Raw genomic sequence first — 18,458 nt, forward strand, 5'->3', positions numbered from 1 at the left:
ATGACTTTATATTGTCCATAGAAACTGTGTGATCTGTTTTAAACATGAGCATATTGCATAAACAATCTGAGGCTATCTCAGACCAGAGTAACCTACATATTGACCTGCAGATTTTGAGACTTGTTATGAAACCATATCTGTATAAATGCCCACGATGCTGCCTAGAATAAAAAAAACAAATCAGGTGACGACCCCTTCCCCCCCAACAGCCCGATATGAATACGTATCAGCCTTTCAAAGTATGACCTTGTTTCACCAGAACTAAGACGTGCTGCTTCCATTAATTCATCATGTCTGCCACCGACAACTGCTGTTCTTGTAAGAGTGAAGAAGAGCTGATTTCAGGTCACTTTTCAGAGTACCACAGTAAACAACAATAGTGCTGTTATGTCAGTTAGAGCTCGAAATGAAGGTTTTGGCCATTTTTACACCAGTACCCCCCCCTCCCCAGAAAATCAACGATGTGACTTATAAGCAAGTCTTCAGTTTTGAGTTGTAGGGTCGTACATCAGTTATCTGAATATCTATTGGGAGAAAAATAACCTGGTAACTGAACATCCTTACAGAATGTGTGAACTAACATTAACAAGCGTTTACTCCTTAAAACGATCTAAATAAATAAATCAAATGGATCTTATTCTTCTAAATACAGTTATGATTCTCTGCTGAAAGGAGAGTGTGAGGAGTTTAAAATCAAAGACTCGGACAAAGCCATTTTTTTCCCTTTTATTGGATAGGACAGCTGAAGAGAGACAGGAAATGTTGGGAGGAGAAATTGGAGGCTGACATGCAGCAAATGGATTTGAACCCACGGCTGCTGCGATGACGACTGTAGCCATGGGCCACATATTTTGCTAAAGTTGAGTAAGGATTTAAGCTGGTTGTTTAGCGTCTGAGTGGATAGCAGTTTGTAATTTTGTTCGATTGTTATCTTGAACAATTAAGCTTTGTATTTGTTTTTTGATAAGTGGGGGGATTTCCTGTGTTTTTGAGGTATGGTTGTTGACTTTGTAGTTTTCTTTTGGAGCCTGTAATTCAGCCAAAAGTACGAGACATTGCTCTTGTCGGTGAAGTTCTTGTTAAAGGTAACTGAAATGCTCAACAAGCTCGTATTGTTCTGGAGCAAAACCATCCATTGATAAGCAATCTATAACAAAAAAAAAAAACTGGATGTTTTGGTTGCAGGCCTCGTGCACACGCAGTATGTCGGCTCAACATGTGACGTTATGATGAGGAGGAATGCTAGATGCCGAAAAAAAAAGCAGCCGAGGCGTTGGATAAACAGAAACATTCTTCCTCCTCTGACTCCTTTCTGAGAGCTGTGAGTCTCATTCTTGTTGGGAAAAAAAAAAGATAGACGGAAAGAAAAAGGCCAACTAGGGTTTGTTGGCTTTGTGCAGCCTGGTGTGCCCGCAGCGCTGGAAGAGGGGATCGTAATCCCGTATCAAAGTGATTTATTCAGGTCTGAGGTCGGCGGATCTTTGGTTTTAGCCCTAATGCATGTAGACCATCCAAATCCCTTACACCCTCCCTCCGCATTGTACACACAAACACACACTGTACTCTCTCCTGACATCTCTTTACAATCACTTCAATCAGCCGAGAAGCAAAGTAATGTCTGCTGGTGTTTCAGAGTCTAGTCACTGTGTAGAAAAGACCAGGGGCATCTATCACACTTTGAAACTTCCTTTCTTACTATCTGGGCATTCCTGGACTCTAACCAAGCCTCCCCAAGACATAACATGTTCAAAGACACTCTTGTGTGTTTGGCTCACAATAGGAGTGGCACCACCGTCCTGCGCTGAAACAATCCTCCTTCTGTGTCAAGCGGAGTGAAAAAAAAAACCCCTCTCCACTTACTTCAATGAGAGTTTAAATAGAATATGTTACAACTCCTTCCAGGTGGAGACTTCCTTTTTCTTTTCATCACTGTATCAACTTCCGGCCTTGCTGCCCCGCAGGCAGAGTCCCAGCGAGGAGTTAAACGCTCCTCTGTGGAAGTAATCATGAGACGTGGACTCCCTCTGGCCCTGCGAGCTTCCCAGTCACGCTGACGTTATGTTCTTGGCACGTATCCGTCATCCCCGGCTGGAAATGTAGATTTTTGGCCTGGAAAACCACCCTGCTGCAGCTTTTGATTTGCCCCTATCATTACGTGTCCTCCACCATTATACTCCAGAAGAGAAGTAACCATGGTCTGGTAAATAGACCCGGTAAATACTCAGAGTCGTTTCGAAGGAGGGCTGCAGCTAACAATGATTTTCAGTATCTGAAATGACGTCAAAGTCAGAACTGTGAAAATGCTGTTAAAATTTCTCAGAGCCCGAAATAATCTCTTGGAAATGTTGCTGTTGCTGTAGCTTTAGTGATACTCCATAATGTAGGGGTGTCTCCAACTAAGGATTTACATAATCAAATCTGATTGGTCAGATTTTGTTCGATCATCGACTGATCGTTGAATGTCTTTTGCCAAACTATTTGTCTTCTAGACTCGGAAAAACAATTTATTCTATAATAGGACTTTTTCAACCTTTTTCTCACTCATTTATTCTCCATTATGGCGACCATATGACAATATTACACGCCCATTTACAATAAAGCCGTCACAATAGAGCTGTCAGTGTGTGTGCCGATTCAAACACCACAGCAGCCACAATCTACGCATCTGTCAGACCATTTTGACCAGACCACATTATTTTGTGCCCTCATAGGATACAGTACAAAAAAAATCCCTTTCAGCAGTCTGCTCATGGAAATTGGTAATAACCCCAGTTTGAATGCATTTTAGTGTGTGCTACGAGGCCTACATCAGAGTTTAAGCTAACGTTAGCAACTTTTTATAGGATTTGGTGAGGTTGACACTCAAGCAACCCCAACCAACCTTTTTGGTTTTGCAAACGCTTTTGTCCTCATCTGTTGTAACTAGATATGTCTTAAAATACAACAAAAAGAGCATTTTATAAGCGCAGGCTGAGCTAGTAAGCTAACACTGTTATGTCACAACGATGTAAGAGTCATAAAGACGTAGTTACAGATTTATTTTGTCTTGATTGATTTTTCGGTGATTCCAGTAATTGTTACAGTTCTGATTTTCAATGTTAACTTCTGCTGAGTTTTCATTCTGACTCTGAAGTTTAGATAAAAAGTGAAACTTGCAGACACAAAGCCGCTCTGAACTCCTGAAGTCAGACTTGGCTCAGGTTCTCGCAGCTCTGCCAACTGTGCCTCATTTGCGGCTCGGGGCCTCGAATTCTTGTAAGTGGTTGTGTGGGAGAGCCGTGATTTGTGCTGAGAGGTTTTGGGTGTGGATAGAATGACTCTGAGAAATTGGAGCGTGAGCCGGGGGGGTCGAGGGCTGTACTTGTTGTTTTGGTTTCGAGCAGGATCCTTCAAGAAGAAAGGAGGCGGGGACTGAGCAGACCGTATAGCGCTCTCCTCTTCCCTCCACGTCAGCGATCCCTGTGAACCAGATGCTCTAAATCACGGCCATGACACCACAGGAAAGGAGAGGGGAACGCTCCACTCTGCTGCCCCCAGTATGATGAAGGAGAAGGATGTAGCTTCCTGAGAGCTTATGCACAGATTAGTCATGTTTCCTTTCCTATCCGTCGTTTAAAAAAAAAAAGCAGAAGTCATGAATGGGACGTTGATATTAATAATCCTGTTTGCAGCATAATCCTGTTAGGCAGCGTTGTGAGGCAGAGTTTAGTCATAAAGGGATCTGTCACATCACATTCTATAGACTCGAGTCAACACCTACACATATGGGACTGTTTTAGAGCTCGTGTTGAGGCAATAAAACGATAAATAAGAGGCTCTTATAATCTGACTCAACAATAAACACAAATAGTTTAAGGCTTTCACGTTGAATCCCTGCATGATGTTTGAGCCCTGCACTTTAAAATATGAGCCTTTCTGGTCTTTGTCAGTGCTCTTATTAGATTAGTTCAAGCAAACACAATAATACTGCTACCCATTTCTCCTTTAACATGAATCACTGCTGCTGCTTCTGGAAATGCAAAGCAAGTCACTTCCTGACTGAACCAGAGGATCTTTGAAAAGTAAAAGCTTCCAGATAGTCTTTTAGTTATATCGCATATTACATGTGTGGAGGCGATCCTCCTCCTATCAGACGGCCCGGGTTCGACTCGGATCTGCAGCTCCTTCCCGGTTTCCCTCGTCCTTGTTTCTGACTCTGTCCACTTCTCTTTCAATAAAGGAATAAAAAAAGCCCCAAAAGAAACTAACTTGAATGATTTATTAAGAAATAAATCACAGTTGTGAACCGCCTGGTCTGAAATAGTCAGATGAGACATTATCCATCGGTTAATTAACATTTATGTAGATTGTTTTCTATTTGGACTAACTTATTTATTTAACTAACTTATTTTTATAACTGGTAGTACGTATCATTCTGCACCTTCACAAACCTGCAGGAAATTAGGCAATATAGAAAACCAGCATTAGCATATGTTAGTGGAGATGATTAAAAGACTGGACTTGTCATCCAAGGAATCAAAAGTTGATGCAATAATCTAATAATCCAAACTGTGATTTTACCTAAGAGATGTTCCTGACTGAGAAGTTTGACCGAGACACTGTGCTACTGTAAGCAGCAGCTCCTCCCGCTGCAAATGCACAGTTGTTGTTGTTAGCTTTAGCACGTGATTGATTACCTTAAATCTCCAACAGTAGTGGTAAGAAGGAGCCACAATGGATTCATGTTGGAGGCATTAAAGTCTGAACCTCTTTTGTTGGAAGCATGCGCTCATTTCTGTTTCCAGCCAAGAGAAGAGAAATAGAATTTAAGCAGTTTTTTAGTTTTGGGACAAGGTTTATGAATGACTGGCTCTGATTGGTGGACAGACTGGTTTAATTGGCAAAACCCAATTCTGCATTTAAAGCTATACTCTCAATATTTATATCGATGTCTGAACAGGTGAAAAGTAGTTCGGTTGGCCCAACAGCTAACCATGCAGCAGAATGTTTCTATCTCATGGTTTAAGGAGTGCTTTCATAACGAGGGCTTGAATTTATCTTAAAAATTCCCTCTGATGTTATGAGACGGCTTCAGTATTGATTATGTCCTCAGGGCCTGTCAAGCTAACCCAGAGGCACCCCCTCTCTCCTCTTCTATCCTGCAGCTCCATCAGATTTCACTTTCTTGACCATCGGCGGACGTTTGGTTTCATTTTCACAATGCTCGCTTCAAAGGCGACCTCGTTGGATTCAAAAAAATGTTCTGCCCTCTTGTAGGGCGTCATCAATGAATATGTGTAGAACAATATTAGGAACAAGAACAGCATCAGTGTGATTGTTTTGGATGTTGTTCCTCTCGGGCGTTCAGCTGTTTTAGTTTGGTTCCTGTCCTGCGCTTGTTCCCCAGTTACCCATGCTGCCTTGCGACATGCACTGGATGTTTTTGTTGATGTGGTATTCCAACCTCGGGGGAATCACTAACAGATGCACCCCCCCCCCCCCCAACCCTCCGTCCTCCTGCTTTGAAGTGCATATGTGTGTGTGTGTGTGTGTGTGTGTGCGCGCAGATAACAACCTTGATGTAGCTAGCATTTGACGTGCTGCCCACTTATACACACACACACACACACACACACACACACACACACACACACACACACACACTTGTCACTCGTCACTCAACATCTCGGTCACAGGACCCACAGGCTCCACTGCAACCTAATTTAATCTTGAATTGAGGACGACAACATGTATAAAAAATAAAAAGCATCATTATATGACCGTCCATCTCGACTACCAGCAGATCTCACGCTGCAAAGAGAAAAGCTTCACTTTCTGTCGTGTAAGGAGGCTTCCTCATGTGGTGTGTCAGATGATTTCTCCGTCTGTTTGCCAAACCTTTCCAAGTGTTTTTCTTCTGTTTACCTCAAAGCAAGGCGTTCAACCTGTTACCTTGCAGCCCTTCCTGCTGCTGCTCCAGTCGATTGATTACCTCTGCAGCCTCCTCCAGTGACGCCGCTCCGCCTCCTCCATGCAGTCAGACAGCCGGCAGCTCGTTGTGTTTTCTGTTTCATGCTCGGAAATGGTTCCTGAAAAACTCTCCCCAAGGGATAGAAAAAATATTGATAGAGTTTGTCTGCAGCTGGTCTTTTGTCAGACTTTTGTCTCCTCTCAAAGGGCTTCATGTTGACGTTAAACACAGGCTCGGTTGCCAAGTTTGATGTGTCTGACGATAAGAGATGCTGTCTGACCTCGTTGAAGCTCATTAGTGTCCTCCAGTCATTTTCATCAAACAGTTGAACAGAAGCCAAACCTACAGTTGTGTTGATTGTGTAGCTGCCTCATCCATATGATTTAAGTTTGAATTTAAATATTTTATCATGACTTTTAAGAACCAAGCTTTCAATAATGGATAAAAAAAAAAGGTGCACAAAAGATTTAAAATGTTTTCCTAAAAGATCACGGCCCCAAAGTAACTATTATTAATGTAATAATGTTCATTAAAATACACAGAAAATGAATGATATTGATTTTTTTTGTCTTATATTTCTAATATTAAAAGATATCTTACATTGAATTAAGAGTTAACTTTTATGTTGGCACAACAAACTTGGTATTGATTTCAGACACACATCACATCTTATCTCTCTGCAGATTCTGTCCTGTACGTGTGAAAGCGGAGTTTCTTTTACTACAAAAAATCTCACCCTGCTTTCTTTATATAGTCAAACTAAACACTCATTGAAAGTCATTGCTGCAAAAATACACAACAAGCCGTCTTCTGCAGCGTGTCCTTAATAATCTTAGTTTGACCCCTCCCCTGCAGCGGCACTTTCAGACATCAAAAATGAAATTTTGATGTGCATAAACAGACATCAGTATTGATTTGAGTCTGTTTAATAAGAAGTGAAAAACTCCTCATAGTGGCTTTAATATGGAGGTCATTGAAATAAGAAGCTTTTTAGCCCCAATGAAAAGTGCACAGTTGCAGCTTAAAGGGAATACAATGAAGGCAGTCATAACTTTTTGGCCTGAAAATAATAATTTTGTGCATTTGAACATTCCTTAATTGCCCATTTAAACACATCTGTAAGTTTTCTAGTCGTTCATGTCTTAGCGAATTCGATCCAGTCCCATGTAATAACTCCTGAAGATACAATACTAACACGTCTGTTGTGAAAGTAGCTTATCAAGTTGTCATGGCGCCTCTTGTTGACCTGCTGTGACCAACACGACTCAGCCCCTCACTGCACTGAAACCAGACTCTCAGCTGAGATTAAACTTAGTCCGTCATCATCACACCTCTGCGTGTTGCCAGGTCAACATTAGTCAGCCAGACGGAGTTATGCCCTACTTATGAGGCCAAAACAAGAGAGTGGAAGGGCAGCTGCAGAAACTCAACTTTGATGTTTCATCAGAGAGAAATCGTTTGTGTCTCTGTGTCTCTTTTTGTCCAGACTTCTCCAGGAAAGCTGTTACAATCGATGAAGAAAAGATGTGTTTAGACGTATAGCAGCATTAAGTGGTGTGAGTCTGCAGGAGGCTGGTGTTCTGCAGTAATGAGAGAAATAAACAGGACACAGATCAGCTGCAGTGTGACTCATTGTCTCTACAGATCTGCTGTTTACTTCTTGTTTCTGCCTTTTGTTCCCCTTTGTGTTATGTAACTGTTTCTCCGGCTTTACAGGACTGAGCATTGTTTCTCAATTGTTCAGTGCGAGTACTGAAATCATCAACGCATTCTCAAATCTGAACAGCGGAGGTTCATTGCCTTTGACTCCAGAAAACACTTGTATCACTGTTTTCCAGTATGGTATGACTGTTGGAGAGCACTAGTGACACACGTGTAACTGAAAATCAGATGGACCACATGGTTACCATGGTGAAACGGTCACAGTCTGGAGTTTGGTTATGTATACAAACAAAACAGCCCGAGAATAGATCCAGGTTTAGGTTAAGGCCACGATGTGCAGAGAGTCTAAGTTTGACAAATGCATGTGATGCAGAAGTTGTAAAATCAGTGAGTAATCATGCTTAATAATCGCGATCTCAGTATCTATCAAAATCATTAAAATTGGTATTTTGCTATAATCAAGCAGCCCTATCATTAATCCTGTGTTCATGTGTATTTTGGCGCCCCCTGTGGACAAATCTAGTATATATATTTTATTGTCTCATGCACGTGTAAGTGGTATTTTTTTTTAAACACAATTCCCACTCTTCCTCTTAAACACTGTGTTCCATAAATGCAAACCTCCTCCCACCACTGACTGGAAGTAACCACGGTTACATCACCCGTTGGTTTGTAGGCTGCAGACGGAGGTTTTAAAGATCGGGCCCTTCATTGAAAATCACTATTCATAAGTCACTGGACACATTAACTATAATTAAAAACAAATCTAACTTTTCATTGAATGCCATTTTTAGGAACTTCACTTCCAACTTTTGATGAAACTTGTAGTCGGCCTTTCCCTCTGCTTTCTTCTCTGTCACTCCGTTGTTGCGTTTACCAAACCTCCGTTCAGCCCGCCTCCCATTGTGAAATCATTTGAGTAGAGTTTGTGTACATATGGAGGTTTTTTTGTTTCTGTATTGTTTTTAGCCTCCATTGTGAAGAGAAACAAACCTTGTGGCGACTCGTAGCTCATTTACACTTAGTGCCTTGCTTAACGTTTTGTTACGTCTCAGAGATCACCTAAGACGTGTAATTGTTAACGATGAGGTCACGACCGAGGAAGTGAAACTCTGACTGCAGCTTCAGTCACAACAAACATCGCCTGAGCTATTTTCTCTGCGTCCCCAAGAAAAGCTTTTGTCAGCAGCCACCATCAGAAGTCTTCCCCCACCTTCTCCTTTCTCACTGCGTCACCTTTAACCTTATTTTTAGTATCAAACTTGTTCTGGTGAACAGAGAAGGAGGAAACAGTGAATAATAGATTATCCATTTATGATTCATGTTGGGCTCTGTTTAATGTCTTTGTGACTGGGTAACCCACTTCTTTGAGGCTGAAAGCGTCTGCAGATTCCTCCTGATTGAAGTGGAGTAGCTCACATCCTGTTTGCGTGCTCCTCGTCGCTCTGACTGAACCTTTTCAGCTCTGATGTTCAGACCCAAGATCTGTCTTTAGAACATGGTTTAACTTTTAATAGCGTCCTGTTTCTGACCTGTGCTCAAAGACCAGGAAGTGTTGAGATATAGAGAGAGTCCAAAAAAATACATATAAACCAGCATTTTGTTTTCTTGGCAGTCCAGTCTTTGGTGGTTTAAGAGGCAGGAAATGTGTCATATGTTGAAAAACTGTTCTAACATTACATTTAAACTGCTTTTAAAATTTGAGTCGTGTAGAAAATGTGAATTTATTTAATTAAAATGTTAAGACATCTGCGATAAATATGGAACCCAAAAATATTAAATACAAAATTAATGAAGTAAACAGATTTTTTTTTAATCCATTTTTAATGTCATATGAAAAGATTTCATTAAATGAGTAAAAAAGGAATATTTCCATTTTTTAAATCAACCCATCAACCATGAATGTTTCTAAAGCTAGCAAAACTTGCTAACCCAACTAGCCAGTTTGTTCCTGTTAGCTAAAAAAATCAACTGTAAATAAACACACACACAGTTTGTAAAACTCTGTAGTTTTTAATCTTAACAACTGTTTTTGATGTTTTTCCGTAAACTGTTAGGATGTTTGGCTAACTAGCTGCTAGTAGCTAGTGAATAAGTTACTCGCCACTCTGCTATTCGCTTTGGCGACAACACGCTGTTTAAGCTTTAGCGTTTACTAAGCTAGCTTTGCATTGCGTGCTACTTAAAACTGATAAAAGTACCTCATATTGCTGGCTGAAAATAAAATATCTTATTTTGCCTTCAACATATTTTTGAGTGAAAATGAAGACGTAAAGGTTTAAAAAATGCTTAAAGAACAAAAAGTAAACATGAAAGGCGTAGCTACGACGTTTGCTAAAGGTGGTGAGTCGTGGATAACGATGTTCACTTTTAGCCTGACTTGTACTTTTGTGATTCAAAGAGAAAACAGCAGGATTCTTACAGGGGTCTGTAATTGAATCCAAGCTTTAAAATTAAGGTTTTGTTCTTCTTTCATCAGCCCAGAGAAGCCACATTTCTTCTTCTGTGACAGTAATAAGTGGCTGTGCATGTTGTCTCTGCGACCAGGAACTCATAACAAACACAGCTGTTGGTCCGCCGTCCTCTCACGACGTAACAGGAGAATTGGAGGGGTTCAAAGGTTTGAGAAGCATTTGTTCGTGCTGCCCTGAAGTCATCTGTACCCTCAGAGGCTGTGGTGTGGTTGACTTTTTTTTATTTTTTTGTGTTTGGACTCATTGACCTTTTGCTGATTCATTTTTGTCATGAGATGTAGCTGGGGAGGAAGACAATAGAAGAAGATGCAATGTAGAGAATGTAGATGGAAGCTAATCATTTAGTTTAATAAAGATTTTACACACAAGCTCTCCATATATTCAAACAAGCGTCGTGTGTTTTGGCTTTTGTCGCTCTCAGCAGCAGTATCCCAGGAATGTTCTTCCTCTATTTTTTCCCTGGGGTGTGGATACTTGTTGCCCAAGAGTGTTTCCGTTTTTTTTTCCATCCACAGAGGAAGAGATGTTGGAGGCGTTTAACAAAGACACATGTGCTGCTTGACGTCGTGTACGCCTTCAAGCAGCCTGCAGACGGCTAAGAAATGAGCAAAAACGCCTGATTTTGATCGAAATATTTCAAATTCCTCGACTCGCTTCAATTTGAGTTCATGCATTTAGTGGAAGTGAAATCTCTTGGACAATGTCCTGTGGCGTTCACCGCACATACAGTATTTAATCTCCTCTGTTTTAGGATGAGTTTAATCCTTTGATTCCTTGGCACATGCAGGCTGTGTGTACACATACAAAAGACACACATTCGCTGTATAAACACGTGCAGGGGGAATGTGGATGCCAGGGATTCCTGAGGTTGGCCTGACCCAGATCCAGCATGTCCCACTCATCATAAAGACACACACATGCACACACACACACACACATATATATGTATCTCTAAACAATAGGGAGTGACCTGCTTCACACAAAACGGGGTTCAGAACACCCCTTACTTAAATACGTTAATATTTTTCCTTTTTGCTCTGCGTATGATCCCTCAAACTTATACATAGTTAGAATACTTAAAAATAAACTCATGTCTTCTCAAGTAGACGAGTAAAATCTACTGATATGTTACTTACATATGTACAAGCCCAATCCAAAGCTGTAGCAGACATAAAGATGTAGCTCAGTTTTTTTAATGTTAATTTTTAATGTTTGGTCAGAAATGTTGTTTACAAATCAATCTACACTCAGTTTGCAGTTCATGAAGTTTACTGACCTACAACGTAAACAGTCTGACACATTTAGGGTTCAGTAGTTCCAAGTTTCCAAGTGGAAGTTCAAACTTGGAAGGTGATGCGACCTCTAGTCTATAAGTTGTACATTTTACTGAAGTTTGTAAAGTAAAAGTGAACATCCATCCATCCATTATCTATTCTGCTTTTTCACGTGAGAGGCGGGGGTACACCCTGGACTGGTAGTGTACTTACTGTACATGATGCTCCAGTTTCATAGTTAATATTGATTATATTGATGTCCCAGTCAGTGAATTCATATTGCGTCATAGTGTTCCCTCCGTTTGCTCAGCTTAATGTCTCTGTTATTATCTCCAAAGACAAAAAGTGATAAAGAAGGAAAGGCCAAAGAAAGACAACACCCCAGAAAAGTGAGAGATACAGAGAGGACACACAGGGAGAGGAACACACAGCAACAAAAAATAACTACAGATAACACCGACTTATTGTGGAAATGCCTTTGAAAAAAGTAGAAAATATATGTAAGCAGTAACAACTGAAGAAAAGGAAATGAAGGGGGGGCGAAGTGAAACAGAAAGTAACAAAATCCTTTGCTTGAAATCAAAACATGACCGATGAAATCCTCATACATGACATGCTCACTAGATAGAGGTCCTACAGGCGCATCTCTTTTTAACGGAGGCTAATTAAATATGAGACAATGATCCCCCTCAGAAAGTATAAGTCACATTAAATCTAAACATATGTGTCTCATTCATGCCTGTGTGTTCATGTTGGACTCAAAACCTCAGTGCTGAGATTCAAAAGGATTATCTCTCACCCTCCAGAATACTTTTAAGCTGTGTGTGCGCTCTCAGTTCCTCCACATCCAGGTGAAACCAACATCTGTCATACCTGTCTCAGGAGAGACTTTTCAAATGAACTCTCTTTAATGCATTATTATAAACTTAATAAGAGTATAAGGATCCTTAATTTGGTGGAGTTTTTGCCGATTTAGAGATTTTTCCTGACTATCGTTGGTTAAATTCAGCTCAATTTAGCTCTAAGTTTGGCAGCTGACCATCTCTCATTTGGACATCCTCGTATGTTTTGCTTGGTTAGACAGCAGATGGATTTGGTCTTTATCAGCCAATTAGTCCCAAACACAATCATTAGGTGTCCCGGTGTGTGTGTGTGTGTGTGTGCAGCAGATCTGGTGAAACACACGCTGCAGTTTGTGGTCACCAAACCAAACCAAACCCCTTTTATGGACGACATTCTCAGTAGGGTGCTTGACGCTATTTTTAAACCCTGAGTCTGTCACAGTGGCACAGAAACCTGAGATGGCTGGTTGGAGAGACGTGGACCCAGGGGGGAGGAAGGAGGGAAGAGGGGGGTGGGGGGGTGAACATCATGCTGAATTTGTGTTTGTGTGTTAAATGGAGCCTGTCACATGAAACACCAATCGCTCTTGTTGACTTTGCACTATGCGTGTGTTTCTGCAGGACTAGCATGTATTGTCATCCCCGAAAACACGTCCCATAATGTTAGGGGCTGCATATTTTAACTAATGTGTTATCATATTTAAAGACTATTTTAAGTCATTTATCAAGTAGTTGCAAGATGCAAGTATAAATGTGAATTTTTCTCTCTGAAATTCGCTTTAAATCGTTGTTGAATGTAGCTAAATATTTAAGTCAAAATGCAAAACACATAACAAGATGCTATATATTTGAATGGTTCTTCTTTTTTAACATTTTGATGTTGCTATGGAAACAATCAGCTATGGAACGCTACATTAAAGTCCCCATGAAGCCCGTATTTGCGACTGTAACGGGATAGAACCAATCACAAGACAGAAGGCGGGACATAACATTGAGGATGAATTTGATTGGATTGTTGGCTTCCAAATCTTTTTTAATTGGTGGTACACAAAAATGTGTAGGAGGAAATTAAGTTTTTTTGATTTTAAAATACTCAGATGATTCTTGATTTAAATATATTTGGCAGATAAGGGAAGAAGAATAAAGAATGTATCCACACAGGAAGTTCTGGATTAAAACCTTGAACATGTTTTTTTCATTTCATGGGGACTTTAAGAATCTGCTTTTTTAAAAGCCGGTATTAAGTTGGATTCTGGTAGTTTCGCACCACTGAAAGTATGCTGAATACAATATTAGCAGCTCCGATTTGCAATGCATCAACGACTATCCCTTGATTACGTAGATGCTGAGCAGACTTTAACATGTTGTGATTTTAAGATGGAGTTATGAAGCATTGTTTTAAGTTTTTAAGCAGATTTATGGACACTAATTTGTCGTAGAAAACAAGAGGCAATGATATCCCTGGAAAGTTTAAGTCACATTAAATCTAAAAAATATGTGTGTTTTGTCCGTGCTAAGACAATTTAAAAAAAGTGCATTTTTTTGTACAAATTGCGGCTAAATAAAACTTAGTATATTTAGGTTCCTTAATTAACTGCATTACATTTGAGTGTTTTTAAGTAGCACACATGTAGGAGTGACTCTTCAAAACAGAATCGTGAGGTCAATGAACTCACTCAGTGGTTGTAGTTCTCTTGTCATGTCTTGTTTGAAGATGCTAACATTAGCCACCACAAGCTACTGTTAGACTAGACAAAACAAGACTCCAGTAGTGAAGCCTTTCAGTAAATGTAATTGAGCCAGGCTCCAGTTTATTGCAAACAATTGTCTCAGTCTCCTTAAAAAAAGTATATAGTGTGGTCTTGCTGTTACTCGACTTCTGTCATCATCACTCAACAGCCACACCCGTTCTGTGCTTACTGTAATAACTACTAAACATCAACTCTCTCAGATCCTGTCTTCTCCTAGAAGTGAGCTTTTCTGTGCAGTTTATTGTAGCGGTACATGTGGCCTAAATGCATGTGAGGTACACACACATAAAAAACAGAAACTTCATCTCAGAATCTCCAAGAAGTTTTTATCAGAAAGTATAAAAAAAATAACCTACAAAAGAGCTAAAACTAGGACAGATAGTTTCACTCCAGGATAGAGAGAGAGAGAGGGAGAGGAAGAGGGTCTTTCTCTGTCCTTCACTTTCTAATCAACATCTTCAGAGTTTCACCACAAAATGTTTTTTTAAAAATAGAAATTCAAGTATTTCTGTCCTGACTTCGACTCTGTTTCTGTATCCATACAAGGCCAAGTCAAGTGGTCACATTCGAAAAAGAGAGCGTCACTCGGAAGAACAAATTAATCTCCTCAAGTGAGCAGGAACATCGCAATCCTCTTTTTGCCAAATCCTAATCCCTTTTTCGCCACACCAGGTGCAACAAGCGCGCGCGGTGCTGCCGTCCTGTTCGCGCATCTTTTCCCCTCTCTTATCCAAACTCTCACGAGGCTCCAGTCACATCCTATTATTCCTCAATTAGGATTCTGTAGTATAGCAGCCTGTGCATTAAGCTCCGTGCTGGAGTACGGCGGGGGTAGATGGAGAGGAGCCAAGTGTTAATCTGTGATTTATGTTTGTTCGGTGAGCGTTTGGACGGGTCTGAGCAAGAGCGTCATGCTCCGTCGTGCCCTCTGTTGGCTGCTTCTATCCTTTCCTCACTCGCCGCCTCTGAGCTCCCTTCTCATTATTTCTGTCACCGTCTTTATCTCCTTTCTTTTTGTCTTTTTCCCCTCTGTCGTTATGAAACAGGCTGCTGCTCCATTTTCATGCTCTCTCTCTCTCTCTCTCTCTCTTTGTTCTGCAGCTCTCCTTTCTCTATAAATCACTCCTCTCACTCCCCACATGTCCTTGTAGGAGCACATTTTCTCCCTTATGCTTCCTACTTTCCTTCTTCACCTTCACCTTCTCCTTGGTCTTTTTCTTTTTGGTCTTCTTCTACTTCCCCTACACCCTCTTCTTCTTCTACTCCTCCTCCCGTTCCTCCTTTTCTTTATCTTATTTTTCTCATTCTGCCCCCTTCTTCTTCTCTTCCTCCTCCTCCTTCCTCCCACTGCTCCACTCCCTCCAGTGTGACGGCCAGTTCAGGATGAAGTGACAGCATCAGCAGGAGGACAGCAGAGTGTGAAAACAGAGTCGGGGGGGGGGGATTCAAAACAGGATGTTTTTTTTGTGGCTTTCTGCAGCCTGCTTAAAGGTCAGAGTTCAGGAAGTCGAGGGGGCCTCATGACCGGATCTTTGTGGAGGCTTCAGTAGTGCTCGTGTTGGGAAAGTTTCACACAGACCTTTTTAAAGACTCTCATGTTACATAAAACATGAACACAGAGGCTTGATTGATCTTTAGACTCTTAGAGGAGTTCTCTACTGAAGGAGTCGAGACCTCACGTTGTAACTTATTAAGTCTTTCTGATAAATCTGAGTTTTCATGAGATGTAGGGCAAATAAAAATGATAAACTGCCTTTACTTGTCTTTCATAATGTCACATTTTTTAGATTTGGGATAAGAGAAGTATTTCTCTTGAGACTTTTGGAAAATAGTGATTAAGCATTTTTCACCACTTTTTGATGCCGTATGAGGATGTTAATGTTCTCTTTACAGGACAGTCACTAATAATTTAAATAAATCTGACTTAGGGTGTAGATGGCCTAGTGGTTAGTGTGTGCTCCCCATATACAGAGGGTTTAGTCCTCCAAGCTGGCGGCCTGGGTTTCAAGTCCGGCCTTTGGCTCCTTTCCCGAATGTCATACCCCACTCTCTCTCTCTTTCTGGTTTCTGACTCTATCCGCTTTCCTATTAAATAAAGTCAAAGCGCGAGAGAAACCTATTAAAAAAAAAGTAAGAAGACGAAACAATCAGGGTGAGATGCCACACTGCTGGATAGATGAGACCAGCTGATTTCCCAGTGACAATAACAGCTGGACGTGTGAGTGAGGACGCAAGGAAGGAATGAACGAGACAAACAACCAAAATAAAGACTTCCTGACTGAACTTACTGCATGTAGAGGATCATTTGATTTAGTCTGAACCTGCAAAACGTTGTCCATCGTTTTCTTCCCTTGACGTGGTACTTGACAGGATGTTTGTTTACAGGTTAGTCAACCCCTCACAACTAAATTTGCATTTGAATATCTGACTGCATTTCTTCCTTGATGATTAACACGTGCTGTTAATTAAAAAAGGCTCGTGCATGACGATGTACCCCCTTAAAGAAATTCATGATACCCCACTTCTGTCCCTCCCTTCAGCGACTTATCTGAAGTAATGTTTTACACTCAATCCCTGAAGTACTCATTAATAAAACGTCATGATATAAATAGTTAAACATATCCTTTAAGCCTCAGCCTAAGCAGCCATCAACATTTTGTGCTTGACAGTAAAGTCGAGGATTTATTGATCAGTTAAGGCGGCTCTATGGGAATAATTCAGCTTAATATCGTTAATTATCCTCATGACAATCACTATATAAGAGTTCTGTTCTTAGGATAGCGAGCTGAAACATCCTCCAAAATGATTTCCTCTCTCTGCAGGAAAAGTCCTCATCCTTTCCGTCTTATTCTTTTTTTTTTTAACAGTGATTCTGTTCCTTCCTTCAAAGATAGCTGTGAGTTATTCCCACGCTCATCTCACCTGCTGCTGCTGATGTCAGGAGAGGTTTTTTTACTCTGCAGGACTGGGAATCCTCAGGGGGATGTCGAGGTGTGCGTGAGTCACATGTGAAAAAGATGTTAGTGATTTCTAATGAGGCGGGAGTGTTAATGAAGTCACTCAGGGTGTTCGAGGTTTACAGTGACGGTGTGTCAGCAGTAAATGTTGAAATAAGGTCATTGGCTCTTATTGGAGGCGTCACCTTGGAGAGGGAACACCGGGGAGGAATGACACGATGGAAAGACGTTTCACAAAGACAACAATGCTCTGAGATTTAATGTTGTGAAATATCAGATAATTAAGCTTAACATCAGCTGTCATGTATCTATTTTATTAATCTCTTAATCTTCTCCGTCCTGCAGCTCTGCCCCTCCAGACGGACCCTCAGTCCATCCAGAATGGGGACAAGTCTTCGGGGAAGGACCCCCTGATGTCAGACGACTCGGCCGTCACAGACCTCTCTCCTAAAACAGACTCCAGCTTCAACACAGAGACCCCCACCAAGACAGACGCCTCCTCCAAGACGGAAGTCAGGCCGTCCACCCCGGGCAGCGGCAGCAGCCCGCAGCCCAAGAAAGGTGTGGGGGGGGGGGGGGGGGGGGGGGGGGGTTATGGATTTGTTTTGTGGGTCGATATCTGTTTTCAAAGGCTCAAGAGTCAGGTTTAGTTTAGCCTGCAACGACATGACAATAAATCTAATTTAAACCCCTTCACTTTGAGGTTAATAAAGTTCAGTCCCATCGTATCTTTAGCGGGGTTCAGGCTACAAAATAATCAGGCAGATTTGGGGCCTAAGTCCCCCTTTACGACAATCATAAGAAAAGTCTAACGTCAGGGTCGCAACAATTTCAAACTGTAAATGATAAATATGTTTAATACTAACGGTCTGATCTCCTGCTGTGTTGGGTGAACCCTGAGGACAGCCGAGCGAGCACCCACTCTGGATTGTCACCTGGACGAAACTACAGCCAATTAGAAAGCGAGTTGATTGAAGAAGGAAGCACAACGACTGCAGCAAATCAATATTTACACTCCTCCAGCTCGAGCCCTGACATTAACAGCCCATGTTTGTGCTGTCTCCATGACGATTCATCCTTAGTATTACTTTTTTTCTTGTAACAAGTAGTCCAAAAACGATGGCCAATTCTTCCGTTGTCTGCCAAGTGGTGTTTGACTCACTTTTGGAGGCAGCCTCAAGTGGCCATTGAAGGAACTGCAGTTTTGAATATTCTGCATTGACCTGTGTGTTGCCACTTGGCCGGGTTGTTGATCTCCTAAAAAAGACAAACTACTTTTTGGTATTTCTGAAAAATACTACTAGAGAGAGAGAGAGAGTGCTTTTCGATGCAGAATTGTCCTTTTTTTCTGTCCTTAAGCGAAAAACAGTTTCACCTTATTGGAAGCTGAAGAAATGCAATCTTCTCTCAGTGTCTTTTTCTCAGTATTCGTTGTTTAATAGCTGATGAAGAGGAAAATGTGAATTCAGCGTTTTCTCGCTCTGCTGCTGTGACTGTGTCGGGCTCTGGGTTTTATTTTGTTTTCTCATCAAAATCCTCTTCATGTTG

The 18,458-nt window shown here is 41.2% G+C and overlaps 1 protein-coding gene across 6 annotated transcripts in view; it reads left to right on the forward strand.

Moving 5' to 3' along the window:
* The window catches only part of LOC109990229 (MAP7 domain-containing protein 1), a 39,968-nt gene that overhangs the window by 1,577 nt on the left and 19,933 nt on the right, over window positions 1–18,458 (forward strand). For all 6 annotated transcript variants that reach the window (XM_020642276.3, XM_020642278.3, XM_020642279.3 and 3 more), the window contains exon 2: window positions 17,256–17,471. In XM_020642276.3, coding sequence (XP_020497932.2) covers window positions 17,256–17,471 — 216 coding nt within the window. The remainder of the gene's footprint in view (window positions 1–17,255; window positions 17,472–18,458) is intronic.

This window comes from Labrus bergylta, chromosome 19 (genome assembly GCF_963930695.1).
Source record: "Labrus bergylta chromosome 19, fLabBer1.1, whole genome shotgun sequence".
Classification (NCBI taxonomy): Eukaryota; Metazoa; Chordata; class Actinopteri; order Labriformes; family Labridae; genus Labrus; species Labrus bergylta.